Source organism: Cricetulus griseus (genome assembly GCF_003668045.3).
Source record: "Cricetulus griseus strain 17A/GY chromosome 1 unlocalized genomic scaffold, alternate assembly CriGri-PICRH-1.0 chr1_1, whole genome shotgun sequence".
Lineage (NCBI taxonomy): Eukaryota > Metazoa > Chordata > Mammalia > Rodentia > Cricetidae > Cricetulus > Cricetulus griseus.
Window position 1 is genome coordinate 67405256 of NW_023276807.1, and position 26886 is coordinate 67432141.

General features: G+C 45.7%; 1 protein-coding gene across 6 annotated transcripts in view; it reads right to left on the reverse strand.

Moving 5' to 3' along the window:
- Window positions 1-6542: 6542 nt before the first annotated feature.
- Tfdp1 (transcription factor Dp-1) overlaps window positions 6543-26886 on the reverse strand; it is a 41019-nt gene continuing 20675 nt past the window's right edge. For 2 of the 6 annotated variants that reach the window (XM_035452408.1, XM_035452407.1), the window contains exons 2-9: window positions 20539-20645; window positions 14453-14618; window positions 14077-14220; window positions 13573-13641; window positions 12845-12996; window positions 12324-12490; window positions 11249-11327; window positions 6543-7892 (exon numbers count right to left, since the gene is read on the reverse strand). In XM_035452408.1, coding sequence (XP_035308299.1) covers window positions 7745-7892; window positions 11249-11327; window positions 12324-12490; window positions 12845-12996; window positions 13573-13641; window positions 14077-14220; window positions 14453-14618; window positions 20539-20561 — 948 coding nt within the window. In that variant the 5' untranslated portion in view covers window positions 20562-20645 and the 3' untranslated portion in view covers window positions 6543-7744. Of the gene's footprint in view, window positions 7893-11248; window positions 11328-12323; window positions 12491-12844; window positions 12997-13572; window positions 13642-14076; window positions 14221-14452; window positions 14619-14843; window positions 14958-15645; window positions 15768-20538; window positions 20646-26886 lie in introns of those variants that run through there. The other 4 variants (XM_035452405.1, XM_027387805.1, XM_027387806.2 and 1 more) reach the window with 4 other exon arrangements.

Genomic DNA, 26886 nt, shown 5'->3' on the forward strand with positions numbered 1-26886 from the left:
CCTTTTAATTTAAAAGCCTTCCTATGGTTTCAATCACAATATAAGTGTCCTTGGCACCTCAGTCACTGGGGCAGGCATCTCAGAGATGGATTAAGGCACAGGGATGCGCAGAGAGCTCCACACAAACAGCCTGACACTTTGCCCACAGACCTGCCCTGTTGCCACCACCAGTCTCAGCCGCCAAGCTTTCAAGCCCTTTCCTTCAAGATGCTCACACTTCGTGTTCCTCCTACCCCCGCAGCAGAAGGTCAAAAGAGCTTGCATTTGTTTTTTCTAAGCTGAGACAGAACACAGCTCAGGAGGACACACATGCACGTGCACACGCATGGTGCATCAGGTACAGGGCTCCCCAGGGTGTAAGACCTAGACTCTTATCTACACAGACCATTCTGTGTACCCCTTTCATGTTCCACACCGGGTAGAATATTTTAAAGTAACTCAAGAGTTGGGGGAAAGGGTCATTTTCATTTCCGTTAGCAAGCAAACAGCTGTTTTCAGAAACATCCACAGATTTGACCAAGCCAAATAAAACATCTAGCCCTCTGCCTTTGGGTTATTCTTGCTGTGATGAAACACTGTGACCAAATTGGGGAGGAAATGTTTATTTGGCTTACACTTCCATATCACTGCTCATCATCAAAGGAAGTCAAGACAGGAACTCAAACAGGACAGCATCCTGGAGGCAGGAGCTGATTGATGCAGGGGCCGTGGAAGAGTGCAGTTTACTGGTTTAATCTTCATGGCTTTCTCAGCCTACTTTGTTATAGAACCCAGGGATGACTCCATCCACAATGGGCTGGACCTTCCCACATCAATCACTAATTAAGAAAATGTACCACCACAAGCTTGCCTACAGCCCAGTCTTATGGAGGCATCTTCTCAATTGAGGTTCCCTCCTCTGGAATGACTCTAGCTTGTGTCAAGTTGGCATAAAACTAGCCAGCACAATTAGCCCCTTGTTACTTCACACACAAACACATCAACATTAAGTCACAACTTTTCCTCTCTCATTCATCCCTGAGATCTCACATTAAAAACATAAATAACTTTAGAAGTCCTGCCGTCTTTACAAATTCAGACATATTAAAAGTTCAGCCCGTTAAAATATCCAGTCTCTTTAAAAATATGAAATAACTCTCACCTGTGAGTGGTTGTAAAAAATAAAAATTAAGTTAAATATTTTATTACTTCAAGAGGGAAGAGCCAAGGCATAGTAACAATCAGATCAAAACCAAACCAAACTGCCAACAGTGAAGTAAAGCAACGTCCCATGTCTGGGATCTACTCACAAAGGGCTTGGGTCACTTCTCTGTCTCTGCCCTCTGTAGCACACAGCTTGTCTCCGAGGCTCTGGCTGGCATCACTCCATTACTGCTACTATTCTTGGTAGTCATCCGTGGCACTGGCATCTCCAAAATGCTAGTGTTCTCTGCTGCAACTGGGCTGCACTTTCAACAATAGGCTCTCTTTATGGTGCCAAGCCTCAGTGAACACTTCAGTTCTGGGGCTTCAACTACTATGGAAGCCACAGCTTCTCCAATGGCCTCTCCTGGATTCTCACAGCTGCTTTTCATGACCCCTTTATCACCTCAAAACCAGCACCACCTGAGTGGCTCTTACACTACCAAATTCAGCTGCAGCAGAAGGCACGACCGTGGCTGTCACTGGAATACAGCTTCTGTGTGCTGACCCTGAGGAACCACTTTCCAGAAGATTTTACCTTAGTGGTGCTGATCTCGTCTTAATCACTGATAATTACTCAGCCCCAGCATCTATTGTCCCAGTAAAGCATGGGTTTTACTTTATCATTTCTGGTATCTTTTTTAATTACAGCTGAATTTTCAGCCCCAGCTAACTAGAACCACAGATTTTTTTCTTTTCTCTCCATTTTCTTTATTTAAATTAGAAAAAATATTGTTTTACATGTCAATCCCAGTTCTCTCTCCTTCCCCTCCTCCCCTGGCCCCCACTAACTCCCTACCTATCCCATGCCATTTCTGCTCCCCAGGGAGAGTGAGACCTTCCATGGGGAGGGGGGCCTTCAGAGTCTGTCATATCCTTTGGGATAGGGCCTAGGCCCTCCCCCGTGTGTCTAGGCTCAGGGAGTATCCCTCCATGTGAAATAGGCTCCCAAAGTCCATTCCTATGCTATGGATAAGTACTGATCTACTACAAGAGGCCCCATAGATTGCCAGGCCTCCTCACTGACACCCACATTCATGGGGTCTGGATCAATTCCATACTGGTTTCCCAGTGAACAGTCTGGGGACCAACAGCACTGTCTTTTTGAGTCTAACTATGGGACCTCAAATGAGTGGAACCATACAGTATTTTTTTTTAATGACTGGCTGATGTTAAGACTCTCTCAGGTTTAATCAAGTGTCAGAATTCCCTTCTCAGTCAAGACTAAAGTTTTACTGTGTGTGTAGATCACATCTTGTAAGGCCTGCTTAGTGCTTACAACTTATGTAATTGGTGGGCACTTGGGTTGTTTGTATCTTTTTTGTTATTGGTGACCCATGGGGCTGTGATCATGAGTGTACAGCTGTGTCTTAAAAATCTGCTTCCAAGGCTTTGCATATACACCAAATTCCTATTTTTAATTCTTTAAGGGGTAGACCACCTATTTTCCACTGAGGTGACTCCCTTTCCCATCTCCACCGGCAGAAATTCAATTTCCTACATCCTAACCAACATGTGTTGTTCAGATTTCTGTTGCTATAGCAAATGCCTGGGATAAGCCCTTTAGTAAAGAGCAAAGGTTCATAGTTGTGGCCTCCAGGTAGACCAGGCTGATTATTGCCTAATAAATGTCTAGTAGGGGCACAATACCAGGGCAAGGCATAGTGAATGAATCTACTCACATCACAGTCAGGAAGCAGAAAAAAAAGTCTCAAATTCCAGGATTCTGCTTAAGGGCAGGTCCCCTAAATGGCCTGAAGGCTTCCCACTAAGCCTCACTTCTTAACCCCCACACCCCAACTTCCCAAAGTGTCAAACTACGGACTGGCCTGTATGAACCTTGGGCTGGGAACAGGGCTCTGGTTGTAGCATCTACCCTGCTTGCACAAAGCCCTGGGTTAGAACCTGGTGTGGTGACACATGCTTGTAATCCTAGCACTTGGGAGTTGAGTGTGGAAAGAACAGAAGTTCATGCTCATCTCCAGCTATCTAGAAGTTACAGGTGGCTGTGAGTTGCCACGTGGGTGCTAGGAATCAAATCTGGGTCCTCTGCAAGAGCAGTCAGTGCTCTTAATCTGAGCCATCTCTCCAGGCCCTTTTAGCTTTTTAGATGGCATTCCGTCAATTCAACTTCATTCATTTGCATGTAGGTACTCAGTTCCCCCAACACCACTTGTTCAAAAAGTCTATGCTTCCCCCACTAGACAGTCTTGGCATCATTGTCTTGATCAAATCTGTGGTTTTTCTTTGCTTTGCTAGTCTAGTAGTCTGTTTGGCTTCCTGCCCATACTGTGGTCTTGAAGTAGTAGACTTTGAAATTAGGAAGTCTGAGAACTCAAAGTTTTATTCACTTTCAAGATTGTTTTGGAAATGCAGAGTGACTTGAATTTGGGGTGGGGCTTCCTATTCCACAAACCCCATTACTAGGGTTTGGGTAAAGATCCCTGAGGGATGTTCTAACAGCATTATTTTCTAGACCACGTGCAATGTGTTTTCATTGCTGTCTTTTGAAATCTCAGTTTTGTAGATTTCATTAAGTCTTTCATTTCCTTGGCTAAGTCAGTTAGGAAGAATTTTATTCTTTGTTATGCTAATGTAAATTTATTTTTTAGATTTTTCTCTGTCACTTTGCCTTTTTGTTTGAATGTGAAACGTCATCAGGTTTGTGCATTGAATGTTTGGTCTGCAGCTGGAAAGACTACTTGGGAAAGTGATATAGTCTGGAGGTGGAGTCTAGCTGGAGGAAGTAGGTCACTGGGAATGGTCCTTTGAAGATGACAGCTGATCCCCAATCCCACCTATGTGCTTTCTGTCACAAGGTGGGTGGCCTCCCTCTCCAGTGTCTGCCATGATGCTCCACTTTATCAGGGCCCCAGGATCAATAGAACCAAGACTTATGGATTGAAATCTCTAAGGCCAAGCCCAAATAATCTACTTTGTGTTGTTCTCTGGTATTTTGATCACAGTTTGATGGTTAATCCTGCTTATCAACTTGAACAGATTTGAGGATCAACTAAGAGGTAGGATGATAGGTGGGTCAGTGAGTGTATTTCTAAGAAAGATGAACTGAATGGGGAAGGCCCTTCCCCAGGGTGGGCAGCACCTTCTGTGGCAGCCCAAATATAGAGGTCAGAGGCAAAAAAAAGTGCTACAAATTTTTGCATTCTCCCTGTTGTTGAGTGCATCTACACTGTGTCATCCTTTTCTTTTTCTTTCTTTTTTTTTTTATTTTTTTATTTTTTTCGAGACAGGGTTTCTCTGTGGCTTTGGAGGCTGTCCTGGAAGCTCTTGTAGACCAGATGGTCTCAAACTCACAGAGATCTGCCTGCCTCTGTCTCTACGGTGTCATCCTTAACTGACAGCAAAACCCAACTTCCAACCTTTCAACATGAAGATCAGTGTCTCTCCAGAAATTCTCCACACCTCCAGAACCAGAGGGGGACTGTCAAGGCATCTACCTTTGTGAACTAAGCAGCTACTGGGCTCTCAGCCCCCTAGCAGACAGGTAGCCACTGCTGGGGATTACCCAGTCCACACTGTGTAAATCAATCTAGTAAATCCTTCTCTGCAATATGTTCCTTCTATGGGCTCTCTTCTCCAACCCTGAGAGCTACACAAAAGTAACTAATGCGCTTTACATCTTATATACTTATTAGTCCTAAAGGTATTTTAGTGGATTCCTTTGGATTCCCGATACATAAGATTGTATCATCTACAAATGAAGATGTTTTTCAGTTCTTTTTTTTAACCTAACTTCTCTGGCTAGAATTTCTAGTACTATGAATAGAAAGAACAGTGGCCCCTTATCCTGCTCTGTTAGTACCTCACCCTGGACATCAGGTTCAGTGACCACTCATTTATGACCATACATCCTCCATACTAATAATATGACAGACTCTGAAGGTCCCTGGTGGAGGCCTCACTATCCCTGGGGAGGAATTGGGGGATGGGTTGGGGGGGAACTTGGGAGGGCGAGGGAATGGGGGAAATGGATACGTAAATATGAGTAGTAATTAAAGAATTTAAATAAAAAAATGGAAAAAAGTTGTTGAACTTTGTAAAATGCTTTTTCCGTATCAGAGATGATCATGTAGGTTAAGTTGTGGGTTTTAGTTACATTTGTGTGCATAGGAGCTATACTTTTTAATGCACCAGTCTTTTAAATTATGAAGAAAAAACGTGAAGTCAGCAGAGCTGCAAAGCTAGTAATGTTTTTGTTGTTCCTGTGTTTACATTGATAGAGGTCTGTGTCCTTCATTTTGGTTTCCTGTCACTGCTTAGTACCCTTCCCCTTACTCTCATGAACACCAACTACAGGACAGGGACAGTAGGGATGAATTCCCTCAGCTGTCATTTGAGAATTTCATTTCTTCCCTCTAAGAAAATTCTTAGGGGAGGGAGTCCAGTGACATGATATGAAATTGAAAATAAATTCTTGAGAATCTTTACAATTTATTATGGTCTATGTGCATGTGATGGGGACACACACATGGTCAGAGGACAACTCATGTTCTCTACATGGATTCCAAGGACTGAACTCAGGTCATCAGGCTTACACAGCAAGCGCTTCATGGTCCAACAGGACTCTTGATGGGTGCTCTTTTACTCTTGCCTCGTGGCCCCACAGATAACAAATCTCTGGATGTTACTGAGGCATGCTCACGGGTGATGAGCGATTTTTCTCTGACTGCTTGTCCTAGTCAGGGTTTTATTGCTGTAAGGAAACATCAAATCAACTCTGTGCCTCTTCCCTGGGCATGCCCAGTCACCTTCCCAAACAGAAGGCTGTTCTTTAATGTCTGGGTCTTCAGTGTCTGGATCCCCAGGAGGGGAAGAGAAAAATGGAGGAGAGGGGTGACAAAGAAGATACCAACCTTTAAATCCCTGGAATCTAGTCAGCCAAAGGATAGAGCTTGAAGCCAGGTTGCAGCTCCAGTGTCAAGAACCTCTCATCTGCACCTACTTCAAATAGTCCCTGAGTACTTGTATCTGGCTGATTCTACCCACTACAATTGTCAAGGCACAAATAGACTACTGGTATACCCACCCACCTTTTCAGAATGCTCACAGTCTTATAGTTTTTCTAAAAGTCAAACATACAAAGTGTGTCTCCACTTTCAGGACAGAGGAAAAAGTCAAAGAATGAATTTCTGTACTTGGACACACAGGGAGGGTACTCATGACTCCACTCCCACTTTATCTCCTTCCCCACTCCCTGCCCCAGTCATGCCTGACAATGGAGGGACTGTGAGGCCATGAGACACACCAGGACTCTGCTACTGGGCTGGCATCTCACCTATCCACTAATGAGAATCCAGAGTAATTTTAGAGTGCAGTCCTGAGTTACAGAAACACAGAGCTTGTTTAAAATGCCCATGCACGTTTTATTAATAAAAACTAACAGTGCCGAGTTAAACAAGTCAAACAATTAAAGTCTCTTTATATTCCATAAAATATTACAGAAAAGTTTATTTGTGTTTCAATAAAAAGACTATCATTTTAGAACAGGCAGCTAAGAGCAACTGTGCAGTTAACGAGTTTTTGTGAATAAATTTTAAGAGACTATTGCCTGTCCTTAAATTCCTTTTTCTTTTTATAAAAAAAGAACTATTAAAAATGATTGACAAATTTTGAGTTAAAAAACTGTTAAAACATTCTCTATGTTTAATTTCAACTTTATAATAGATTACAGGAAGATGCTTATGAAACAAATACAACATTTGTTTCAGTACACGTCTTTAAATGATAGACTTATAAGTATGTAAACAACTATATAATAAAAAGTTTCCAAACGTAGCCTGTAAGAAATCAGGCAAATTTACCATAAGCAAACTTTCTAGACAATTTCCATAGCTGCACCAGCGTGGCAGTAAACTTCTTCCAAACAAAACAAAAACAAACAAACAAGAAAAAAACTACTTTGCAATTTGTTGCTGCAATAGAGAAAGTGTACAAACTTGATGGAATTAAAACAGTCAATATAATTTAAGGAAAAATAAAGTCATAATAAGACGTATGGCGCTTAATGTTTAAAAAGTAGAGCTTTGCTATTGGTTTGGTTCTTTGGACACTGCATGATTTAACAAATGGAAAGAAAATTCATCCTAAAGCCTGGCCATCTACCAGCTGGGTGCTGGATGTCTAGGCAGGGTAGCATTTTATTTTGTCACTGGTGTGGGTGCAGTGCAGTTTCTTCAGCAAACCCAGCAACAACTGTTGAGGGGCAAAATAAACTTCAAACTTAAAGAGAGAGAGAGAGAGAGAGAGAGAGAGAAAGAGAGAGAGAGAGAGAGAGAGAGAGAGAGAGAGAGAGAGAGAGAGAGAGAAAAAACACAAACTCCTAAAAAGTAAATACAGGCTCTGCATCAGCACGCTGGCTTCAAAACACATCTGCAACACGGCGCATCCTTACTGGAGGTGCAGATCTAACTCCACAACTCATGGGTATCTTCTTGGGAGCAGGCCAAAAAGAACAGAAAGTCCCACTTTAAAAGTTTCTCTTCTCTAGACATTTCTTCCTGAAGCTGAATTTGAAGAGGAGAGGGGTCTACAGGTTGAGCAATCAATCCTCCTCATCGTTCTCATTAAAGTCATCGTCATCATCGTCGTCCTCCCCGACATAGGAAACAGGGGTCTCTACCCTGGAGCCACTGTACTGAGACCCATTGGAGCTTGTGGCCAGCATCCCATCTGCACCATTGCTCAAATCACTGCAAAGATAGACCAGTTAGTGGGGAGAAGCCAGCTCTGTCCAACCCAAGAAAGGCTAGATATTGACACTAAAGGGTGGGTTTTTGTTTTATTGCAAGGCAGAAAAGGAAAGTTTTCACCACCTGCAATATTAGAACCCTAACCTGTAATGAGCTTCATTCTGCTCAGGCTATTACCCAGCCCATCTTCTTTAAACATGTAACAGCATAGTGTCCAGTCACTAGAGCTCACATGAGGTCCCTAAGACACAAAGTTTGTGGACCAGGACCGAACAAGAAACACTACCTTTGTAAGGCACAAGGGTTCAAAATCCCTAGTATCTATCTGTCTCTCTTACACCCAATCCCCAGTGTGTATCTGTCACACATACACACTAGGAGTGATGGTGCACTCCCAGCATTCAGTGCTTGTCCATTAATATAAAGCCATAATCATGCATTCTAGTGGCTTTCACTGGCACTTGTCAGCACCGTACAGGAAACAAAGCAGGTACTGAGCCTGCTTATGGGCTAACTACATCTAGAATATTCACCATAGCAAAACCACTCTGAGGTTGTGAAGAATACAGTCAAAGCCATGGCTGCCCTTTGGGCTGTTCCAGGAACTGTAGGAGACCTACATGCCGTATGTTAAATACTACAACACCAATGCTGGCACTCCTCATGACAGGGCAAGGGCCTCATTCTCTCATTGTGAGAAGTAGGGAGCCAGGAAAAAAAAAATCAAATGTGGTCAGCAGATGTCTCAATGGGTAAAGACACTTGCCTCACTAACCTGGCAAGCTCTTTGATACCCAGAACCCGCATGAAGGTAAAAGGAGAGAACCAACTCCATGAAACTGTCCTCTGCCCTCCAAATGTTTATCACACGTGTGCACACACAGACACAGACACAGACACACACACACACATTGTGTAATGTAAAAACAAACAACTAAAGAGAAAACATTTTAAAACATACTCTACTTCAAAAAGCAACTTGTTAAACAAATTCCCATTGAGTTCAAACTTCAGGACAAGAGAAAAGTTATCTCTAAGAGCTGATACACTTCAACATGGGAAGCCTGACAAGCAGTCTGTCTTCAATCCTCAAAGAGACAAGGTTATACCTACAACACAATACAATAGGTGATACCCATTATTTATTATTCATATTCACTATAAAGGCTATCTCTAAAGTATGCCATTGACCATTCTGAAAGTGCTAGGCCAGATGATAGCTGATGTTTATTTAAATAGTGAAGGTCCTCCAATAACACAGAAAATAAAGAGATGCAATGAAACACAAGTGCTGGGTTGTGGAGATAGCTTAGTCATTTTTGTAACATGTACACATGAGGATCTGAATTCAGATCACTAACACCCACATAAAACCAGGCTCAGAGGTTAAGAGCACTGGCTGCTCTTGCAGAGGACCCAGGTTCAGTTCCTAGCACCAATAACAGCTCACATGTCTGCAACTCCAGTTCCAGGGGGACCGTCACCCTCTTATAGCCTCCACTGGTACCTGGCACACATGTGGTGTACAAACGTGTGTAGACAAAACACCCATACACTATACAAAATTAAATAATATTAAAAAAAAAAAATTGGTGGTGGCGCACTCCTTTAATCCCAGCACTCAGGAGGCATAGGCAGGCAGATCTCTGTGAGTTTAAGGCCAGCCTGGTCTACAAAGCTACACAGAGAAACCCTGACTTGAAAAACTTAAAATAATTAATTAATTAATTAATAGAGCCATGCTCGGCATAACCCTAAAACTAGGGGCCAGAGGCAGAGACAGGCAGATCTCTGGAGTTCGTTCAACCAGTTTAACCAATCTGTGAGCTCTGGATTCAGTGAGAGACAGTTTTTAAAAAAATAAGCAATAAAAAACATACTTTTCATGTGCACATGTGTGTTATTTCATGGGCACACACACACAACAGACAAAACACAACCACCCCAGAAAAGTGAGGAGCTATTGGTAATTGAAAGCCACTAGAGGAGGAAGTCAGTTTTGTTCAGGGATGTGGGCCCTAAGAGGCCACCCACATTCCAGGAGACGGTCCCACACCCATGCACATACTGGCAACACTAAACAGACTTAGTGGGGGGGGGGGAGCCAAAGAGAGAACGTGCAAACGGCCATACACAAAGACATGAAGTCAGGAGGGAAAAGTGAAGTAGAATGGGAAAAGAGTTGGAGGGGAGGGAATGAGGGGTACTTTTGATTAGTTAAGAGCACTGGCTGCTCTTACAGAGGACCCAGGTTCAGTTCCCAGCACCAATAACAGCTCACATGTCTGCAACTCCAGTTCATGTATCAATATTAAATAAAATATTTTTTAAAAGAAAAAACAGAATCAGTAAGTTTTGACTCAGATATGGTAGAGTTTTAATTCCATCACTGGGGACAGTGAGGCCAGACCTGGCTGTATAGTGAAACTGTCTAATTAAAAAAAAAAAAAAAAAGAAGGGGGCGTTGGCAAGATAATATGACAGTAAGGTAATAGTTCTTGCTATGCAAATCTGATGACCTGAGTTTGATTCAAGGATCCCACAATGAACAGAGTAAACCAACTCCCAAAAGCTGTCCTCTGACCTCCATACATGTACCATGACATGTATATCCACACTCACATACACACGATAGCAGATTTTTAAAGGCACTTGCCACACAAGCCTGGAAGACCAAAGTTTGACCCTTGGAACCATGTAAAGGTGGGAAAGAACTGATTCCACAAAATACTCCTCGACCTCCACACATGCCCACATACATCACATATATAAGCACACATATAAAAATAAATAAAACAAAAAGTGTTTTAAAATTATAGTGTACAGAAGCAGGAAGTAAAATTGCATACACACTGCACCATCAGATACATTTTAAGAAAACAACTAAGGAACTATTAAAAAACAAAGCGAAACAAAAAAGCACCAGTCAGGTGGGGGCAGCACACGCCTTTAATTCCAGTTATTTGGGAGGCATAAGCAGATGCATCTCTGAGTTAGAGGCCTGGTCTATAAAGTGAGTTCTAAGACAGCCAGGGCTACAAAGAGAGATCCTGTCTTGAAACCCCCCTAAAAAAATACTCCCCCCAATCAAAACCTTTGACACTTTCCAGTGGGACATGGGCAGATTTATCCCCACCTTACTATGTAATACTTTTTAAAAAATAAAAACCACAAATCACTTACTCATTTTTTTTTTTTTTTTTTTTTGGATGGGGGCTCACACTTACTCATTTTTTTTTTTTTTTTTTTTTTGGATGGGGGCTCATTCTACAGGGAGATAAACATTGTGTGCTCTTGCCTGAGCCCAGCCCAGCCTATCTGAAACACAGTAGGGCTGCCCCTCCCCTAGTTGTCACCTGGCAGAAAGCCTTGTGCCGTTGGATGTAGAACCTGTTGTCGTGACAAATACTCCACCAATGGATCCCTGAGCCATTTCTGAAAAGAGGGAGAAGCAAATGGAAATAAAACTGAGAAGTCAGGCATGGTAGCACCTGACTTTAACACCCACACATGGAGGGTAAAATCTCTTGAGATCTGGGCCAGCCAGAGCTACACAGCAAAACCTTCTCAAACAAAACAAAATGAAACTCCTAAGAGGCCCAATGTGTAAGAAAGAAGCAAAAGCCTGCATGACAGTCACAGTTTGGGGAATTTCTGGACGCCCCGATTGGTTGCTTTCCAGGCAGGCATGTGTCCTCCCAGGAAAGGGTCCAGTGCAGTTCTGTGTGCAGGAGCAGCAGAGAGCAGGAACAGGTACTAGCAGCATGAATGCACAGCATCCTGTGCCCTCTTCCACTTGAGACCACCAGAGATTACAGAAACAGGATGAGAAGGCTGGGCCCAGCCCAGCTGACAAGCCTGAATCTGCTGCAGGAAGGCTGAGTGCAGGCAGGGGCTAATGTCCCCATGCCTCAGACAGGACAGGACAGATGCTCATGTAATCTGGGACAGAGTTCTTGGGACACAGGGAGTTCCTGACAGTCTCAGAAAGCATTCTGCATTTTTGAGGGTTGAACATGATCTTTTTTTAATGAATTATCACTGGGCTATCACAATGGTGTCATGGCCTGCTAACTCAGCAAAGTCACCAAAGAAGCCCAGGAAACTGGCAGCCCTGCTCCATCCTATCCTGACTGATGGAATGCCAGTGGGCTCACAAGGCCAACCTTGCTGCTGGGTTGTAAGGACCAAATGACTGCCTTAGGAGTGCATCTGTCAGGCCCATCTCCTCCTATCCCCTCCTGAGGAGACATAGTCCCACTCCATAATACGTTCATCAGGGAAACCACAAATGTCACTCAAGGAACCCAACAACCACGTGTCCAGCAGGTATCGTACCAAGGGGACTGATGTTCAGCCAGACCTCAGCAGACACCCAGGTCCTAGGGATGTAGCAAGTCATAGCACAGCCAGCCACAGGGCACAACTGACCTGTCACATACGGTTCTAGAGCTTTTGGTACCAAACTTCTGGCCACCTTAAGATCTTCAGCAGAACAGTTCCCCGATTCCAGGCCGCACGCCATACCCATGCGTTTGAGCACCTCAATATCATCATGGATCTCAAACGTGTTGTCAAAGTTAAACAGATACTCAAATCTGTGGGGGAAAGAGACTGAGAATCATGAGATGGTGGGGACAGGCAGTGGTCCCTCCCCCACCATCCACTTCACCCTCCATCCCAGATCCTATAAATGAATTTCTCCAAAACAGTTTGAACTAGGGAATGAAAAAGAAGCTACTGCGTAATTCTGCAAACTGCAGTCTTGCTCTAGGCATGGCACTGAGCCTGGACACAGCACTGCCTGCAGTGACACATGTTCTTGCTGCTGGTTATAAGGCCCACCAGAGAAGACAAATGCTGTTACTAAGCAGCCTCAAGGCTGTTATCAATGTATCCCAAAGTTTCTTCCCCTAAGAGGGCTACACTCGAAGGACCCATTGAGGACGTACTTGTCATTGGAGATGCTGCAGTCAATGACGGTCTTCCTGCTGGTGTTGACAATGATGAAGGGCAAGTGGATGACAGAGTTGGGAGGAGGTGGCCTGCGTGCCTGCTGTTCTGCTTGGCGGTTCCTTTGCACCAAGTTCTTGAAGGCAATTTGCTGAAAAAGACCAACAGGGCCCCCCAGTAGATGTCAACACCAGAGCCAAGATTGCTGTCCTTCCTGCAGACAGTGGGAATCTGGGTGGTGAGAGATCAGCCTGTAGCAGCCCTGACATATGCTGACATAGGGAAAGCAGTCACACTGACACTGCTCATGCTATAGGGAGCCATACCTATAGGGAGGAAGGACCTGCTAGAGGACACTGAGTACTAAGCTAACAGTTCTCCTGGTACAGCATGAAGGACCTCTCTCTGCAGTCCTACAGGAATGAACAAGAGCCAGTGCTCCAGTGCCTGAAGTGACCACATGCACACAAGACTCTAAACCTGACAACCCCACTGTTCCCTCCCTACAGGGGAGGTGCTGCCATACAGACAAGTGCAACTACAGAGCTCACGACATGCCCAGTGCAGTAAGTGGTGCCCAATGAAGGCTTAACAACTCTTTCGATGTCACGCCAAGGAGTGTGTATGCTCATACACACTTGCTCAGTCAACCTCTCTGAGAACAAGGGCTGTGTGGCCAACAGCCTGTTTCCAGGAGAAAAGTGGGGATGTTCAGATGGGTTGCTACCTGTAGGATGAGTTCCTGGAGCTGTGACTGCTTCTGCTTGATCCTCTCCAGCCTCCGCTGCCTCTCCACCTGCAGACAGAACAGTGAGGAGGGGTGCACATCAGCATGCAGACTGACAAACAGCATCTGCCAGGCCCATAGACACTGGTTCATCAAGAGCATCAGGGAAACTGACAAATGTGGGCACACAAAAGCCCCAGATAAAGGCCAGGCCAGGGTCCCTGCAACTTCAAGGTTACACTTGATTCATTCCTTTCTCAGAGCTGGAGATGTTACATGCATATGTACACACACACACACACACACACACACACACACACACACACACACACACAAACACACACACACACAGAGATGAACAAGGGTTGGGAATTAAGTTCCCCACCCCACAGCAATATGTAAAAACTGCCTAGCAATGAAGGCTAATGAACACAAATGGACCCCCATCACATCAACTCAGCCATCTGGTATGGCCCTCTCAAGTGACTAAGGACAACAACGCACCTCTAAGTTCTGGCACTCCTGAGCAGAGTTGGTGGGCAGGCCAATCCACTTGATCTCCTTCTTCTCCTTAGAGATGATGTTCATGGCCATCAGCACATTTAAGGCGTCATAGACACGCCGACGGATATTCTTCTGGTCATAAGCCTAGAAGACAAAGCAATGGCTTCTAGGTGACCCCATTGTTTGGAAATTAACACTTGAGGTTCAGACCACAAGCATGTCTCAAGGGGACACTCCTGAGCCACCCTCTGTGACACTGGTCTTGTAAATGACCCAGTTCACCGCTTACACCGAACCAGGAATTTTCCATCATCTACCACTGCTTCAGCTTCAAAGGCTGAGCAACCCAAGCCCCATGTGCTTCCAGAAGACTTACTGATTCATTTGGTAGGATATGGTTGTCAGCAGCGCTGAACTCTGCAACCAGCTCATCAGCCACCTCATTGTAGGAGGTGGTCCCTTTCCTCTGCACCTTCTCACACACCTTCATAGAGAAATGCCGGAGGCCCTTGCCATTCTTCTCACCTTTCCTGTTCCTCTTCCTTTCAAATACCAGAAAAACAGACACACCGTTAGTAGTCATGGGAGCTAGACACGAACTAAGATACTCTCAAAGAAAAGGCCTAAGGCTGAAGAGCCCCCAGAGGCCCATTATTCCCACAGGCCCACCGCAAATGGCAGGGACTCCACTCTAATACAAAAGACATTGGTAAATCTCAGTGTTTCTCAGGTCAGAAAAAAAAGACATATGAGGCCAGTTCACACACCTGTGCCTTTAAATGCCAGGGAAGACGGACAGACATCCGAAGGGCAGAAATCAGCATGGGTCTGAGCCGGACCACACACTAGGCACCACTGTTCTAAAGACGTCTTCTGGCATCAGATCATGGTACATTTTAGCGTAACTTTAGGAATTCTCAGGGTTAATTTCAGCAAGCTACCATAAGTTAAGGCAAGTGCTTAGATTGGTGGGCACGTGGTAACAAGAGGAAATTATCACGCAAGCTTCCAGTCAGGGAGCACAGCAAATGTGCCATCCTCACTAGATCACATCAGGAACAGAGTCACCAAGTTACTCTGCAGGTTTGGGCACAGATGATTTCAAATTAAAGCAATAGAGACATGGTTTTGCAGCTGTGTGTTTTTAAGAAAAGACATTGCAGTGACCTCTAAAGACAATCACTTCACTTCCATGTATTACTATCTCAGTGGCTGTATAGCCCTGGAGGGACCATCCACAGGACAGAGCCCTGAAGTGGTACTCAGTAGAAGTCAAATCCTGTGACAGCAGGCAAATCTGCACACTTATGCCCAGGCTGACCCATGGGAAGTTTCAAGTGGCTGTGTTATAGTAGAGGCCAGTGCTCTCTTCTCTGCCCAGAACTCCAAATCCCCCCAGATAGTCACTGGCACAAGCTATGCTTGCACCTTGCTATCTGACCCAGACAGGGATGAAATGGGAGTGTTAAACTCCATGTACTCAGGCACACCATTACAGACCATATGACCATGGCTAGAGGAAAGAGTGGACATTCTAGGCAGTTGCCACCCAAGGATGGGGGTGCTCACCCAGCAGACCAAGGTGAGGAGTCAGACGGCTGGTTCTGGGACACAAAGTGAGTGTTGGGAGTATGTGGGCTTCCTACCACAATAGTGTTTGATGCTGCAGGTCTCTGAGGCGTGCCAATCACCTACAGTCAAAAGAGAATTCAGAACAATCAGACACCTCCACATCATGGCACTGCCATTTCTGTCACCTGCTTAAATTGGCAGCCACTACAGCACTGCGTCAGCTGTGATGAAAAGACAGCAGAAAAGCAAATGCCCCATGGCAGCAACATCAAAAGTAGTGACCACTATCGCTACAACTGCTCTGCACATGGCACTATTCCCAGCTCAGACACCTTTTCACCAACATAAGCATCAGGACACCTCAGCCAGGTGGGCAAGCTTGAGAAGATCAGAGTGGTAGATGCTGCAGAGGACAAGGCAGGTCTCCCATAGCAAAGAGCAGTCAACTTATTGATAGCTAGTTTAATAACACGACACTAACACATTTCTGGCTTATTTACTCTTAATGAGATGACAAGGACAAAAACGTATAAATTATGAAGTGAACAAAATAGCTGCCAAATCAAGTGTAAAACTGGGACAGACAACGGGTCCTTCATCCAGCCCCAAAGTGGCACCAGCCTCTGTCTAGGATGAACTGGTGCTTGGCTGTCCTGCCTGTGACACTTCTCTGCAGTCCCTGGGGTACCCCAGGATCCAAAAGGGACAGATGGCTACCTTGGTCACACACAGCCAACAGTCCACCTGCTCAGGGGTGATGGCTCTTGTGGATCAAGGTAACTAGTTCTACCAGGGGGCTAATGTGCCAACCACTCTTACAGAACCCATAGGATTCAGCAGTGCCCACCTCTGGCTCAGTAGAGCCCGCCCCCTGGCTCGGCAATGCCTCCCTCTGGTGTCTGTGGGACAAGGTCTGCTGTTTTGGTTCCCTCAGTTAACATACAAACCTGTTCTGGAGACAAATGCTGTACTACACACACAACTGATGTCTCAATATGTCAGAAATCTTGCTACATACATAACTCTAAGTAAAAAACACTGGTGAATCCCAAACTACAAAGCCCCTCAAAGACCAAATTCTATGGGGATGCCCCCTACAGACACTGAATTGAGATGTCTGGATCCCCAATACCCCTCCTTTGTCCAGCGACAGTGTGGGTACACTTTGGGAGCACTGTCACAATGCCAGAAATGCTGTGTACACAGCATCTTGGCTCGCTTTCTCAGGTGGGACGAGGGGACCCTTCCCCATCCTCACAGAGGACAAGAGCAGTTACAACAGGAGCTTCATGCTCTGCTTGTTGGTCACGTTCACACATCCCACAAGCACTAGAGCTGTGCAGAAGGACCTGGAGCTCACGACTGTGAGAGACTTCAGTCTATTCTGCAGCAGGAAGAAGACACACAGCAAGACTCAAGAGTAGCCTGGGATCACCTGCCTGCATCCGGCAGCTGTGCTTGTGCAAGAGGGCATTGTGTCTGGCTTACCCACTGCCCACAAGGAAGTTGCCAAATGAGTGGGTCTTAAGAAAACTTGCTCCTGGCTTCAACTCCTCCATACAGCACTTCTTGAATTGCTATGCCAAGGAGGGTCAGGTGCCCACTCCCCACCCCACAGGCAGCCTCACTTCTTACGGAGACCTACATCCATTAGGACAAACACAAGCTTGCCCAGAAGCCCTGTGCACATCCCAGGAACTGCACACAGGGAGCTCCCCAAACCTCAGGTACACACATCTTCTCTGTGGATCTGAAAGATGCACAACAGAAAGATGGCAGGCTGTGCATACAGAGGAGCTAACCACCCTTGGCATGCACATGCTCCAGCCTCCATAAATTTATGCTCCCTCTTCATGCACAGAATGCTTGGTAAATGTTCGATCCTGTGTGCCCATGGTTCTCTGCACGTATGCACACACTGCTCAGAATGAGGTGCCCATGGCTGTCTGCACGTGTGCACACATTGCTTAGAATAAGCTGTGTGCACATGGTGCTGGGATCAGGAGCAGCAGAAACAAAGCTCAACTGCAGCAGCAGGAGGCCATGGAGGCAAGAGAGAAAACGGGAAGCAGACCAAGGAAATGTCAGCAAGCGGGATGGGGAAAGAGGCAAAGGCAAGAGGAGGGCTAGGTACCCGGGCCTTAAAGAAGACAGAAGAAAATTGGGTTGTAAAGTAGCAACTCCCTGCTGCCATGGCCAGCTCGAAAGGCTGCAGACAAAGTCCTGGGGAGCACAACCATTAGGCAGGAAGTGAGTCCCATTTCATCTGTACCCTGACACTGGAAGCAAGGAACACACTACCCTTGGTGTGCATATGTTCCATCATCTGCATACATGTACTGCAAAATGGAGGAAACAGAAGGTCCCAAGGACACTGGCCCTTCAGATACCACAGCCACTTCTGCAAAGGTGCTCTGGTTGCCAGCCCCCAGGACAATCCCTCCTTCACACTGAAAAAGAGGAGGCCTGGTAGTCTTAAAGATTCTAGCCCCTGGTGGGCAAGCGCCAGAGACACGGCACCTAGTCACACTTCACATGCACATAAGGTTAAATACCATCTCCTATGTTAGAGTCAATCCAGCTATTTCCCTAAACCTTTGACATAAAAACAAGTTAAAGATCACTTGGAACATGCCAGGCTGAAGATACAGCTCAGCAATATGCTGCTTAGCTAAAACACATGAGGTCTAAAAAATGCAGGAGAGGTCTAGGTTTAATCCCCAGCACCAAAGAACAAAACACAAAACCACCTGCAGTGTGTGAGCCCTGACCCACCACTAATCTGCAAAACATAAAACAGCAATCACTACACTCCTCCAACGAAGTTCAATTCAAATCAGATGTTGAGTTCAGATCAGATCAATAACATTAACTCTCCCCACCCACTGGGGCACAAATTTTGCAAAGACAACTTACTCGAACTCTCCGTGTAGTGCTCCCAGTGGGAAGAACATTTTTCCTCATTGCCCCAGGAGAACGCAGATCCACACCACAGAGTTGCAGAGAGTCCTTAGAGCCCAGGGCTCTCCCCACATGATACTTAAAACCCCAATGCTTAGCCGAGCGTTGGTAGTGCACGCCTTTAATCCCAGCACTCGGGAGGCAGAGGCAGGTGGATCTCTGTGAGTTTGAGGCCAGCCTGGTCTACAGAGCGAGTTCCAGGACAGGCTCCAAAGCTACACAGAGAAACCCTGCCTTGAAAAACCAAAGGGGGAAAAAAAAAAAACCCAATGCTTGCCAGATGTGCTGGCACCCACCTTTAATCCAGGTACTAAGGAGGAAGAGGCAGAAGAAGATAAAGCTCCAGGAATTCGGAGACCAGCCTGGTCTACACAAAATGATTTCCAAGTCAGCCAGTGGTTCATAATGAGACCTTATCTCAAACAAAACAAAACAAACAAAAAACAACAATGAAGGGCTTAAAAATTGGCTCAATGGTGAAGAGCCAAGTGTTACTCTTGCCAAGGACCCACATGGTGGCTCACAAGCACCTGCAACTCCAGTTTCAGGAGACATGATGCTCTCTTCTGAACCCCAAGAGCACCAGGCACACATGTGGTACACATATATAATGCAGACAAAACACTCATAGAAAAATTTTAATGTAAAAAATTAAAAACAAACGCCCAAACTCTCAGAAACCACTGAAGAGACTTAGAGGTACCAGTGAGTGCAAATACTGGCACATTCCAAGTAAAGTTGAAGCACAGCATGACAGAACACCCATGAGGTGATTGCTTTCTCTGTAGAAGACTGACTACGCTGTAGGGTTGCCCCAACAACAGCTGCAAAAAATCCAGGCTTGAGGGATGAGGGACATCTGGAAACACCAGGGGATGCCTGTAGAAACCCAGAGTGGCGGGACAGCTAGGGACACCTGTGAAAGCTGTGGAGGGGTTTGGTGAAACAGCTCAGTTGATAAAGGCACCGGACACCAAACCTGATGACCTGAGTCCAATCCCCAGAACCCACATGGTAGAGCAGAAGAAAACAACTGCAAGCTGTCCTCTGACCTCCACATACATCTAATACACAGAAAAAGAGAACAAAAAATAAATACATATAAAAAAATGTTCAGCTAAAGACTCCTAAGGCCCCGTGATTAATTGAGGGAGGGTACTAGGTCCTCCTCAGAAGACATGAAGCTGGTGGGGTAAGACACTGTGAGAGAAAGCAGCATGTGGGCAATGGAGCAGGACAGAGGTGCACGTGTCACAAGGACCCGGTTTCCAGGAGAAGCCAAACAACTAGAGGCTAGGGGAAAAACCTAGAGCCATGAAGAAGGTAGGTCCCTGGATGAAAGACAGGAATCTGTCCACTATGGGTCTGTGCTAAAATACCCCCGAAGGAACCTCCAGCTACAGGTGAGCTCGCTCCACTGGCCTGAGACCGAATCACACTGAGGGGCTCTTCATCTTTGATGTGTTACTCAATGAAGGAAGGGGATGGTGCTGGTCCCTTCCTGTGGCCATAGCCACACAGCCACACCCTTCCTTCATCTCTTCGCAACTAGGAGACACAGTGGCTATAGAAAAAGGCCACAGAACTTGTTGTAACACAGAGGCAACTCTAACTCAAGAGCTCTAGCTACGGAAGCCATGGAGCAGGAAGCTTGTTCAGGCCTTAGTCCTTCTATATCCATTAGGTTACTGCCATGTGTATAGGGCCTCCAAATACTCCTAGACATAGGGCACACTGAAGAAACGGAAGACTGAGCACTATGTCTGTACAACAGAAAGCAGTGCACACTTTCAGGAGTCAGAATGCACCCAAGAGAGGAGAGTCACTCCTGCAAGCAACCTCCACCACTTAGGAACACTGTGGCCACAGCAACACCGCCCACATCTAGCCCATTCCATACACCTGGGATTCATGTGTCTTACCACTTACCACTTGCTGTGTGATATTGACATTGGACTGTCCAAAGGTTTTTGGCAAAAGCTGCTTTCCAAGTGTGTTCACTGTGGATGGGTGGACAGCTACAAGAGACACCACACCTGGAATACAAGGGCACAGGTTAAGAGTCAAGCTGTTCTCTGAGCTGAGGTTAAAAGGGGCAGTTCCAGGAAGATGGTGTTTCTATCAAGAACCCTAGTCTTGACATTGCAGACCAATGGCTCAGTCACAAATGTCCCAAACTTGTCCGTGAGCCCTCCAGTTCCCTCTCCTGGGCACTGGCTAAGGAAGATACTGGGCCCAGGGACTAGCAGGGTTCATTTTACAGCAGGCATCAGACTTACCACAGCACCTCAACATGCTGTTCCATCACTACTAACAGCCCATGCTCTGTCCCGACCCTCGAGTCTTGGGAATAAAATGGCCATTTCTTTGCTTTGATGCGGCAAAATAATGTAGAACACCTTAGGTGTTTCCCAAACACGAAGACTGACACACAGAATCCCCAAGGAAGGCTGGCTTTTCAGCTTCAGAGAGCAATCAGAACATGAACTAGAGCTAACTCTCACTAAAGAAAATGTCTAAATGTCAACTATGAAGACTTTCAAAGGAACCAAATGTTAAGTATAGCTGTATAGATGGTATCAACTGCCACAATTCAGGAAAAGATCCTAAAACATTACATTCACATTTTTGTAACTGTTAAGTACACCCTTCCTATCTTCAGATTTAAGGCAGCAAATTATGAAAGTGTAAGACCTGGTGTTCTCTGACCTGACCAAACAAAGGATTGACAAGTCGAGAGTTCCCCCACCTGACCTTAGCCAAAAGGTCAACAAATGAGTTTTCCCAAGTTTTTTGTTTGATTTTTCATTTTAGAGTATGTCTAGGGATTGAACCCAGAGCCTCACACATGCCACACCAGCACACCATCTAAAGTCCAGTATAAAAATGGTTGTAAGTAAATAGTCCAAAATACTAACAATGTTCTTTACAGAGATAGAAGCAGTCTAAAATTAGGAGGCATAAGAAACCCAAACAGCCAAAGTAACTGCAAGCAGAAAGAGCAGTGCTGGAGGGTTACCAATACCTGATCTCAAATTAGAGCCACAGCAACAAAACAGACCCACAGATCAATGTGTTAGAATGGAAGATCCAGAAATCCAAGGGGCTACAGACACCTGATTTTCAACAAAAATGCCAAAGGCATACACTGGAGAAACAGCAGCCTCTTCTGAGTGGTGCTATGAAAACTAGATTTCTATGTGCAAAAATAAATAAATAAATAAATAAAATAAAACAAAACAAAAAAGAGCTAAATAATCTTGTGCAAAAATGTGTTCCAACGAATCAAAGATCTTAATGCAAGACCTCACACTCTGAAACTGCCAGAGGAAGAGAGGACAAACACTTGAAGCTATAGGAATAGGCAAGGATTCCCTCAAAGGACTCCAACTGTTCGTTCGCACAGGAAATCATTCCAAGAACTGACAAAAGGATGAAAAGGAACAGCCTCTTCAGAGCAAGCAGTCGCCAGTGAAGACAGAGCTTACAAAAAAGGAGAAAAATCTTTGCCAGCTACTCATCTAACGGGATTAACATCACAATTGAAAGAAATGGAAAAATTCAACAACAGAGGAACAAATAAGCCAATCAATAACTAAGCAAATGATCTACATAATTTTCAAAAGTGCAAATAGCCAGTTAATACCAAAATAATGATAAGATGTTCAGCCACTTTAGCCAAGGAAAGTGATAATCAAAATGACACCGAGACTCCATCTGACCTGACAGAAAACAAGTAACAAATGCTGGAGGATATAGGGGAGGGGAACTCTTAGGCACCGCTGGTGAAGATAATACAAGCTGACACAGTCACAAGGGAAATCAGTGCAGAAGTTCTTTGGGTACTCATATGCATATAGTGTGTGGCTATATGCACTCATATATATGTGTATGCGTATGTGTGTGGCTATATGCATCTGAGTGCATATAGCCACACACATACGCATACACATATATATGACTGAACATAAAAAATGTCTGGAAAAAACAAAACTGGGGGCTAGAGAGGTGGCTCAGTGGTCAAGAGAGAGCACATGCTGCTCTTGAATAGGACTGGACTTGGTTGCCAGCACCCACAAAGTGGCTCACAACTGTCTACAACTCCAGGGTATCTAAGGTTTCTTCTGGCCTCTAGGGGCACCAGGCACACAGGTAGTACACATACATACATGCAAGTGAACACCCACACACATGAAATTTAAAAAGTTAATGCTGGCCGGGCGTTGGTGACGCATGCCTTTAATCCCAGCACTCAGTAGGCAGAGGCAGGTGGATCTCTGTGAGTTCAAGGCCAGCCTGGTCTCCAGAACGAGTGCCAGGATAGGCTCCACAGCTACACAGAGAAACCCTGTCTCGGAAAAAAAAAAAAAAGTTAATGCTGGGAATGTATGCCAGGGCCCTGGACACGCCAGGGTAAGTGTTCTACCACTCAGCTCATTTTGTATATTCAGTCACATTAAGAAATATACGTGATATCATGAGACACACTCAAATGGTAGAAAGTTACCAGAGTAACATGGGTCAACATATCATCACCTCTCAGAGAGCAGTTGCCTATTGCTTTAGGAGCAAGAGCAGCTAACAAAGGGGTAGCAGAGATAGCTCAGAGGTTAAGAGGCTGCTCTTCCAAAGTACCTGGGTTCAGTTCCCATCACCCAAATGGTGGCTCACAAGCATCCACAATTGTAGGTCTGATGTCCTTTTCTGGGCATCCCTGGGCATCTGGCATGCACATGGTGCACAGACATATACGCAGGCAAAACACCCGTATACATAATAGAAATTAATTGGAAGGAAAAAAAAAAAAAAAGCAACTAATCCATCTCAGTAGAAATGAGGCCTCATACTGCCTGCCAGAGGGGACCCCTGCCCTACTTCACCCACATCCTCACTTTCTCTCCTCTAATCCAACACAGGTAAACAGCTATGCTCTCTCTGCACGTTTCATTTCTGGTTTTTAATTCTGTGTGATTGAGACACACAGTAATTTTCTGTGTCTGGTTTACTGTCTTAGTGTAATGTCCTTCCTGTTCACCCCCACTGTGGCAAATGGAAAACTTTAACTTTCTCAGAACATACAATTCCCCCAGTTTCTTTATCCATTCAGCCACTGACAGGCACAGTTGTTTCTGTGCCTTGTGAGCAATACTACAATGGGTGGTGCCTTCACCATAGTGACCTTACCTCCCTTGAGAAGAGCCCACAGGAGGAGTGGCTGGGTTCCTCAGGGGGCAAACTGGTCTTTCTAACCCACATGAGTGGGTTAGAAATTGGTGTGCATGCTCATTAGTGGTGTGCAGGGGTCTCAGGGATCCCTCCCCTCTAGCAAGACCTCTACAGTTCCTTTTATATCTGTGCACCTCATGCATGCTGTGCCTGACAAGGCCAGAAGAGGGCATCTGAGCCCCAGGAACTGGAGTTATAGATGGATGGGAGCTGTTGTGTGGGTGCTAGGAAGAGAACAAGAGACTTCCAGAAGAACAGTGATCTCAACTGCGCTATCTCTCCAGCCCACCCTTACATCTCAGGTTATGATTCACTCTGGTCAGAAACAAAACTGACCGCACATACCTCCTGGCCACCTGGGTCTTCTTCAAAGCCTACAGTGAGAGCTATTTCACCCACTGTGCTACAGGCACTGTTGGCTGATCTGTCAGGACCCTAAGAGGTGCTGGTGGGTGTGTGGACACCTGAAACACAACTTTCTTCCTTCAAGGAGTCTCCAGGGGACACCACCCCACACAGACAGGTCTCCTGTTCACCTGCCCCACCTCTCAGGCTGAGGGAGGTGGGCTCTGAGCCAATGCCATAAGCTGCCTATTTAGCATGAGGACCCTCCATCATCACACAGCACAATCACTTAGGCACAAGTTTCATTTTGAGGCCAAAGACACAATCCTGAAGCAGAAAGGATACACAGACATACTGTGGAAGCAAAGCCATCCTCACCAGCTAGAGGACAAGGAGCCACAGGCACGGGCCACATCTGGAGCACCCGAGAAAAGGCAGCTTAACACAGTACCCCAAAGAGGCAGGAAGCCAGGCTGCTTGCACTACAATAACCTACAGCAGGCAAGGCGCTGGAGATGCCACTTCATACTACAACTCTGAATTTGGAAATATTAGACCCTCTGGAAAAGGGGGTCAGGCTAATGTTCAAAGAAGAGACAGATAAATATTGAGTTATAAAACGCAGTAAATGGCATCACACCACCCTCAGAAACTGTGGTAAAAGGGCCCAGAAGCTGAAATCACAGTAGACAGTGACTGTCATCCCAAAGATGTTCCCAGCACAAGCACCAGCATTGGGAAGGGCCCCAAAGCTTAGCATATGTAGACACTGTCATAGGCTCACATGGACAGGTTGGTGGCTCTCCAGGGAGCACATAATCCCTTAGTTACTATTACTAGGCCAGAGATACTCTGGGGAAAGAAACTGAGATGAGAAGCATTAGATATCTTAGGAAGTTCAATAGCAGCAACCCTGGGGCAGGGTGGGTTTTCAGAAGGTATTTGGAAATGCAAATGGCTATGGGTTTGATGTCTTCTTCTGGGGGAAAGGAGCTTATCTCAAAGACTGCAAGTCAGGTCCATGTACCTGTCTGCTGAGGCTGTACTGCCCACCTCTCTCCAGTGCACCAGTCTAGAAGCATCCGTAGAGACTCACACTTATAAGCAACACAGTCTCTATGCTGGGCCACGTCTAACCAGGTGAAGGTGCCTCCCTAAGACCTTAGCATCCACACCTGTCATGTAGTCTTTGGACCTGCTGCCCCACAACCAAAACCTCTCTTTGTACATACATGATTTCCATCACTGTTCCTCTGGAGGACACTGACCCATACTATGAGGCTGACAACAGCCCCTCTGCAGCATCAGAAAAAGGGTAGGGGGAGATGACACAGGAAGCCTGAAGTCTCTCACAGGCTGGGAAGCCAAGGTGTGAATGTATGGGTTTAGGAGGAGGACCCAACAGTTACACAGGTTTACCAGCACCAAAGCAACAACAAAGCAGGAATCCCATCTCATCAGGGAGCGACCCCTTCTCTTAGACAGGCCATACCACTGCCGGCCAGGTTACTCAAGCACACTCTGTGCAGTGACTTTGCCTGGTAAATTCGGAATGTAGCTGGCCTTAGGGCCTTGAGGAGACTGTGAACTAACCATAGGAGCCAGATAAGAGAACATGTAGCAGGATGTAGGGCTAGTCCTGCCTTCATACACCCCAGCTTTCGTTGCCCCCTGGCCAGTTCCTGCTCGTTTCTCAAGATCTGACTCAAGATGCCTCTAGTATAAACTGCTGTGATTATTCCAGCCACAAGGTACAAGTGAGGGCTGGTATCCTGCTCTCTATTTGCATGCACAGGCACTGCTGGCTGTTCTGAGACCAGGGCATGGTGCAGTGCAAGAACACCTGCCTAGTGATTGCCATGGGGCCCTAGCTCTAGAATGTGTGTGCGCGCGTGGGGTGGGGTGCGGGGGTCAATGTAGTGATAATAAATGCCTGAATAGGCTTTTTACACCAACAACTAAAAGATCTCCGTGAGCAGTTTAGAGGCAGCAAACACTCCATCATCGGCATTCCTAGGCTGAAAAGCAAAGGCAAAGGAACTCACTAGTTAACACACTTATTTCAGGCCTCACTTGGGTGGAAACCTACTGTTGCACCATCAGCAATGGAATAGAATGTGCTAAAGTGTAGTGTCTGGACAACACAGGGCCAAGAACTCACACGTACTAAAAGTACCTGGACTCCTGAGTCTCATGGCACTACCTCTATGCACATATGTCCTCCCAGACCTCTCTGAAACCTCCACGTCCACTGCTGAGGACACCTGCCAGGAGCAAGGCTTACATATCCCACAAATTAGATTTTTTGGAATGGTCACCACAAACCAATAGCAATGCTCCATTTCAGGAGGGAAAAAGGTCTGGAGTGAAGGGAGACATCACTATGCATTTTCCAAACATTAGAACTCCAAAACAGCATCAATGCACAGCATGCCTAACAGTAAGTTCAAGCCACTGCTTGTGAGGTGACACGATCCGAAGTACTAGGTAGAGTCCTGGTCCACACAGGGTGCCAGTCAACCCAGTGAATAGCAACAACCTGCCCCAAAGCTCGTGCAGGTGCAAAACCTGCTTGCCATAGCTGACAACAAAAGCCAGGCAGAAATAAATGATGGCAGAAATAAACAGCCCGACCAGGATATGCACTTGCGTCTTAAATATGTACCACGTAAATGTCCTACATCCTAACCTTCTCTACAGGTCAAC